The 7,225-nt window shown below is 41.6% G+C and overlaps 1 protein-coding gene across 1 annotated transcript in view; it reads left to right on the forward strand.

Annotated features, from left to right (window-relative positions):
- FNTB (farnesyltransferase, CAAX box, subunit beta) overlaps positions 1 to 7,225 on the forward strand; it is a 65,078-nt gene that overhangs the window by 40,845 nt on the left and 17,008 nt on the right. Inside the window, exon 7 of the mRNA XM_006206964.3 lies at positions 2,970 to 3,056. Within this exon, the coding sequence (XP_006207026.1) occupies positions 2,970 to 3,056 (87 nt within the window). The remainder of the gene's footprint in view (positions 1 to 2,969; positions 3,057 to 7,225) is intronic.

Genomic DNA, 7,225 nt, shown 5'->3' on the forward strand with positions numbered 1-7,225 from the left:
GATTTGAATTGGGCAGCATCCCATCCAACAGATAGAAAGGAGCTCCAAGGAGCTGTACAAAATAGGAGACTTTTATAGGCTGCAGGGAGTGGGGACAGAAGAGCAGGTTGGTTATAGCAAGGTCACTGTCGTTTGGGGGAAGCAGGGATCTGTCATGCAGATTACCTGACTAGTGCTGATCAAGTGATTCCTGATCAACTGGTTTAAGGTCCCATTTCTGGGAGAGCTGAAGCCGTCCTTAAGTATCAGTTCGATGATGTGGAGCTTAGCGTAAGTGACTCCTTTTGGGCTTTTTGTCTTGTTTTTAACACAGTATATGCCAATGAAGCCAATACATCTATTGAAGAAAAGCAGTGTTGTGTTGACGCCTTAAGAAAAAAGTTAGAAGATATTTTTCCCCTCTTGGTCACTACATTTTCATCCAGTTCTACAGATACTCCAACCAAATACGCACTCTTGAAATTTAGCTTTCTAAAGTTGAGATTATAGGCAAAAGCAAACAAACCCTGGCAAAATCACTTTGGCATTTCATTGCGTACGTTGTTTTTCAGATATGATCATTCTCTAACTTACCTGTTCAATCACCAGTCGTCTTCTGTGTTTTCATTCATATCCGCTAGACAAATGCCAGGAACCCCCGCAATGAAATAGACTTGTCCGTTGATGGGCACTGTGGGCATATTCCTCCTCTACCTGAGCTCCTCCCTGGTAGTGTCCTGCCGTTCGAGCCGTGCTTGTCACATAGAGACTCAGAGATGCGAATGATGGATGAAACCTAGCAGATCGCGTCCCATTTTCTTGCTGCTCCTGGTTTCTCGTGTCCCAGTTCCGTCACTTTTCACTTGGTGTTCTTTTGACTATCAGCTGGTTCCCCCTGAGTGGATTTGATCTGAGGAGAAGCGGTGGTCATGGGGACAGGGTGGCATCTGGAGGCTGGCTGGTCTCATTCTGGATTAGACAGAACTGGTCTCTTGATCTTTCAGGTCTGTCACAACTCCTGCTAGTTTCTGAGATGAGCTTATTGAGGCATTAACAGCCCCTGTGTGCTGCCAGTAATCCCATCGCAGTCAACCCATAGCAAGCACCGTTTTTTTTTTCTCAGCTCTTAAGAAAGGAGCAATGATTTATTCCTGACCTCCTCATCTAGGTTATATAACACGGAACATTCTGAGAGGGTAGTGGGGAGACATGGACCCAGCATGTGCAAAAGTTTAGGTGACAGAGCGTAATGTGTGTTTAAGGAAGGAGAAGTTCGGTGTTGCTGAAGCACAGAGGGCCTGGTGGGCAGAGCCCGAGGTGAAGCTGGAAGGCCAGGCTGGGAACAGCCCACAGTCTCCTTGAAGTCTGAAGTTTATTTATTTATTTATATATTTTTTAATTTGAAGTTTATTTCAAAAGCAGTGAGAAGCCATTGGCAAGTTTTAAGTAGAGAGTGATGCAGTCTGATTTGTATGTTATTAGACGTTCTGCAGTTGCAGGGAACAGATTGTAGTGCTTTAGTGAAGCACCTCTGGCTTCAGGGCTGGAGGCAGGAAGACCGGACAGGTAATGGTGACTTGGATTCAGGTGACAGCAGAGAGGATGGAGGACAGGTGGATAGATTTGAGAATTGTGATGACTGGATGGAGGGAGAGAAGAAGATGCTGCACAAACAGGTTTCTTTTGCTCGCTCCCCGTCTCCGTGTGAGGTCTAGGACTAGTGGCTTCTGGAAGCAGGTCTCAGGTCTTCCATTGATGAGAGGCAAACTGCACTGTTGGCCACCTGCCTTCCTCAGAGGTTTGTTAGGATTCAAGAGCAAATACTTTTGAGACCCTCTAAGAGGCTCGAGACCTGAGAGCAGTCAGTTTATATAGATGATAACATTTGGCACAAAGGACTCCTGCGTGCTTCTGATGCCTGCTGGTGTGCCTCCACCTCCGTGAGCAGGCTGATAAAAATGCTGGGAGGATAATAATGCACGCAGCTTACTGGACCGCCTCAGTGCGTTTGGCGTAACATTATAACCACGTTGAATAATATCAAAACTAGAGCCTTCCTTTTCCTCTTGTTTCTATTCCTTAGGAGCCCTTAGAAAAAGGATCTGTAACCAGAATTAGAATAATTTTTGTCTTCAACATAAAATGGAGCTGAGATGTTGGATATTTGAAGAGACATAGAAGGGAAGAAAAGACAGTTTGTAGACGTGTTCTACATAATAGAGGAAGAGGCCGAAATAAAATGTGTCCTGAGAAGAATTAGGGCTGGCAGGACAAAACGGCAAGAATTATTCCAAATCAAGTAGGATAACATGACAAAAAAAAGACATTTTTTCTTTTTAAAGTGCGCGCGCGCAAGTGCGTGCACGTGTATGTGTGTGTGTGAGTGAGTGAGTGAGTGTGACTGGTGAGGTGCTTGAAATGAAAACTCTTTTCTCCTTCTAGAGGCCTAAAGAGTGAATCTGACTGGGCTCACCTATTCTGATCCCCCCTGCCTGGTCTCAGAAGCCCTTGGGCTCTGGCGGCCTGCTTTTGGAGTGTCTGTTGTGGAAAAAAATATAGTTAACCTTTAGCATGTCCGTGCCATTAAACAGACAAATCCTGGGTCTAAAACAGTACTGACAGCTGAATGAATGGGCGTATCAGAAATACCTGAATGACACCGAGGAATTTTGGGAGCCTTCATGGGCCTTTGAAAGAAGAGCTAAATTCCCTGTTGACATGAATTGGTACGGTTATTTTGTCTGGTGTAGATTTGGCCATGTGGAGGCAGGGAGAATAGAATGTCATGTTCTTTCACAGAAACCATGCTGTGAGCAACTCTATCCAGAGTGTCAGAGCGCCCGGTTGGACACCAGGAGGACTGACTGTGGGCCAAGAGTGAGGACAGGCGGTGATTACAGCAGAGAGCAATTCGCCCAAGAAGTTCCGTGAGCCTTGTTCAGGCTCTACCTTCAAGCTTAACACCCTCTCCTCTATTTCTGTCCTTCCAGAAGTGCATACTGTGCCGCCTCGGTAGCTTCTCTGACCAACATCATCACTCCAGACCTGTTTGAGGGCACTGCCGAATGGATAGCAAGGTGAGAGAGGCTGGGGTTTATCTTGGCCTCTTAGACAGCAAGTGGTCAAGACTTCTGAAAAATAAAGCAAATGCAGAAGGACCAGAAGGGAATATAAAAATCACAGGAGATGTCTTACGGTTGAAGAGTTACACATTTCAAAAATACTTTAAAAGTTTGCTTTTTTCTCAAACTTTCTTTAATGTGATTGGCAAGGATCAAAAACTTGGATAACAGTATTGGTCAGAGTCTAAATGGATTTAACCAGGTTGGAGAGCAATTTAGAAATATGTCAAAGATGCCCTTGCTGATGACCTCAAAATTTCACTTCTACAAAAACTCACACACATGCCTGAGAGAGACAAACACAGGACTTACTTATAATAGCAAAAAACTGGAAGTGCGTTGAATGTTCACAAGCATGAGGTGGATAAGCAAGTTGTGATGTAGTAATGCTGGACTATGATAGAGCAGTTAAAATGAATGCACTAGAGCTTCGTGTAAATAGGGATCAATCTCAAAAACACTACTGAGTTAAAAAAAATAAAAAGGATGTGAAAGAAAGCATGCAGATCAGCACATTTACTTAAAATCTGAAAACACGCCAAACAGTTCTATATTGTCTATGGGAAGAATCACATGTAATAACATAAAAACATGCTGGGAAGGATAAACACCAAATTCAGGATGCTGGTTACTTCTGGGGAGAAAGCACAAAAAATAAGGTTAAGGGAGGTCTGTACTTCAACACAGGAGACTTCGGCTGTATCTGTAATTGTTCTTTATTTAAAATAAAAAGACCTGAAATGCATGTGGCTGAATCAAAGCCAGGTGTTAGGCACATGTATGTTCGTTCTGTATATTATTTGCTGTACTTTTCTGGATGCTTCAGGTGTTTCATAACTTTAAAAAAAATGTATAGTAGATTTATATGTACTATTAAGGAATTATATCCAAGCTGTACTGTTGTTTTTTACATTCTAATTTTTATCAAAGTAATACTTATTACTATGAAAGTATAATTTACAGCTAAACCAAGTGATATACTATGATCATATTTACTTTTTTGTGTAATTTTTATTTTCCTTGAATTAATCATTACCTTTTTTTTTTTAATGTATGTATCATGAATTCATTCCCAAATCTTCTGCCAGAGCTGTAAGATTACTCTCAATATAATCAGACACCTCAGGAAATGTATCAGTTCTCTTTTGTGTGTGTACTTGAGTAGGTGTGTGTGCACGTGTGTTTTGAGTTACTCTCCTCGGGCCTCTGCCCTCCTGCTTCAGTCTGGACAGATTGCTCTCAGCTTGCCGCACAGCAGGCATGCAGAAGCTTCCTTTCAGCATGAAATTCACTTCACTTCTCTGCTTTGTTGAAGCCCCTGTCCTCCTTTTTCTTGGTTCACGTACTCATTTTAATGAAGCGTGTGTTCCAGTAGATCCCAAAGAAGAGAACTTGGGAGATGTATTTTTAAGATTTTGCGTGTCTTTGTTCTAGTCTTGCACTTGATTGATGGTTTATTTGGTTAGAGATTTCTACTGTATAAATTGCATTCCTTTGGAATTTTTAAATGTTGCTCCATTACCTTCTGGCTTCCAGTGTCTGCCACTGTTAAAAAGGCTGATAATAGTGATAATCAGCATTTACTGAGGACTCGGTGGGTGATACTCAATATTAAGGGAGCTGTAGTTAAAGGAGGGAGAGTATGGCCTTTTGAGCTAGACTGTCTGGGTTTGGTTCTTTTTTGTACTTTGTTTCTCAGTTGAGATCGCCCATTTTTTATTCTTTATAAGTGTATTTTTCTTAACGTCACTGAGGTAAATATAAAATTATAATATCTGCTTTAAAATTCTTGTCTGGGAATTTCAGCATCTGGATACCTAGGAGTTGACACATCACATTTTCCTGAGTGTCCGTGTCAAATAATTTTTGGATGGTACCCTGGCCATTGTGATATTTCATTGTAGAGACTGGGTTCTGTTAGATTGCTTTGAAGAGTGTTGATGTTTAGCAGGCAGTCAAGTTGGTTAGACACACCTGCAAGGGCAGTGGCTCTGCTCTGGGATCAGTTCTTGGTCAGATGCTGCTTTCAGTTTGCCCAGTGCATGTGTATGTGATTCAGGGTCAGGTAGAAACTTGAGCAAGTTTAAACCTGGAATTTGGGGTTTTCCTTCTCTGGTGCTCCTCTTTCTAGGATTCCTGCTTAATTTCTGTCAGCTTGGTTCTTCCTGCCAGAAAGATGGTGGGTTTTCTATGAGTGTCAGCTGCCTTCCCCTGACCTGTTGCTGCCATGCTGGGCGACTGTAGCCATCCTGAGGGCAAATCAGGAAGAAAAAAAATACAGTGAGGGAAGGGAGGGACTGACTGCCCACCTGTTTTCAGCTTCCTGAACCCTCAGGAAGTTGTTCCAGTGAGTTTCGGTCAGAGTGTAGAGCTGTTATTTGCAGGAGGATTGGTGTATTAGGCACTAACTAGATGTGAAACTCTGACTGCCTGGGTCTGAAGCCCAGTTTTGTCATTTATTAGCTTTGTGCCTTGGACAAGTTATCTAACCTCTCCGTGTTGTAGTTTCCTTATATGTAAAATGAAGGGATATTGAATTTGATGTTAAGCTGAAATATAAAGTGACCAAAACCTGTTGTACCCACTGTGCTTTACTGCCTCCCAGTCCGCTGTATGCCCAATCCATTGTTTGTTTTTGTTTTGTTTCTCTTAATCTTGCTGTTTGGAAATTTCATGCTGATGAACCATGATATGGATTTTTTTTTTCATTCATTGTGCCGGGCACTTAGGTGTCTTCAGTCTAGAATTGCATGTACTTTACTTCTAAGAAACTTGATTATTTCTTTGATTTCTTCCCCTCCGTTTTCTGTGTTTACTTTTTTTATAATATCCTATAAGTAGGGTTGATCTTCTAATTTTTCAGAAGCTTTTTGCCTGTTTTCCACCTCTTAATCTTTATTATTGTACTTTCTAAGAGATCCACTTACCTGTTATCTTGTAATCTTTTCTGTCGAGCTTTTATTTCTGTAGTTCTTTTAAAAATTTTCCAGAACTTATTTTTTAATCTCCATGTATAAAAAAAAATTCTTCTTTTTAAAAAAATTATTGTTATTATTTTGAGGGAGGAGGCAACTAGGTTAATTAATTAATTTATTTTAATGGAGGCATGGGGGCTTGAACCCAGGACCGCATGCATGCTAAGCACATGCTGTACCACTGAGCTATACCCTCCCCTCAAGAATTCTTTTTTTAATAGACTCTCCTGCTCTTGTTTCAGGGATATTTTATCTTGCAGTTTTTTTTTTTCATTTAGTATCTTATCTAAAGATTTAACTTTTAAAATTTACTTCTGTCCCTACATTACTTTCTCCAGTTTATTTTTGTTTCATGTTTACATGAAAGAGACTGCTCAAATGTCTGGTGTTCATATTTAAGTGTCAAGTGCTAGAAAGTTGATGGGAGCTATGTGTGCCAGGGTGGGCTGGGATCCAGCCATTCGTGGGGAAATTCTCATGTATCACTATCTGTAGAGTTTTTTCCCTTGGACTTAGTCGTTCCCCGAGAGAAGAATCTTCCAGGTTCCTGGTTGGGGTATGAAGTTAGCAGCCAGCTTTGTGAAATACTAGTAGGGGAAGCGGGTGGGGGTGTTTGTGTTTAGATTGTAGACGCTCACTTCATCCCCTTGCTCAGTACGGTGCCTCCTGCTTGCTCTCAGCTGTGCTGAATATCTTGGAATTCAGATCCTTTTGATTCAGCCCCTGAAACTTCCCATCTTCTGCTGGGTTTGAGTACTTCTGCTGGGTACCTGGAGGTCTAACTGATTCTTTTATAAATTTACAACCGATCGACTTGGTTCAAACGCATCCCACTTGAGAGGAGGAACCTTGTGTCTCCAGTCGCTCAGGCTGTTGTCAGAGCACATCACCTTGCTTTCTGTTGCTTCCTTCTGGGGCTGGTTTAGGTTTCTCTGTCAAGTCACTTATCTTCTCTCTCTTCTTTTCTGTCTTTCAAAATTTTATCTCCTGTCTGTATTCATATCCTCTCCTATTCTCTTTACTCTGTGGGTTTACCCTTTTAAAAAAATCCCTTTACTTTCATTTTACTGGGCCCCTGTGTTCAATCCATTATGTTTAGCTAGAAGATACCCCCATTTTACTAAATTGCTCCTGTGCATGTAAAAACAA

The sequence above is a fragment of the Vicugna pacos genome, chromosome 6, assembly GCF_048564905.1.
Source record: "Vicugna pacos chromosome 6, VicPac4, whole genome shotgun sequence".
NCBI classification, from domain to species: domain Eukaryota; kingdom Metazoa; phylum Chordata; class Mammalia; order Artiodactyla; family Camelidae; genus Vicugna; species Vicugna pacos.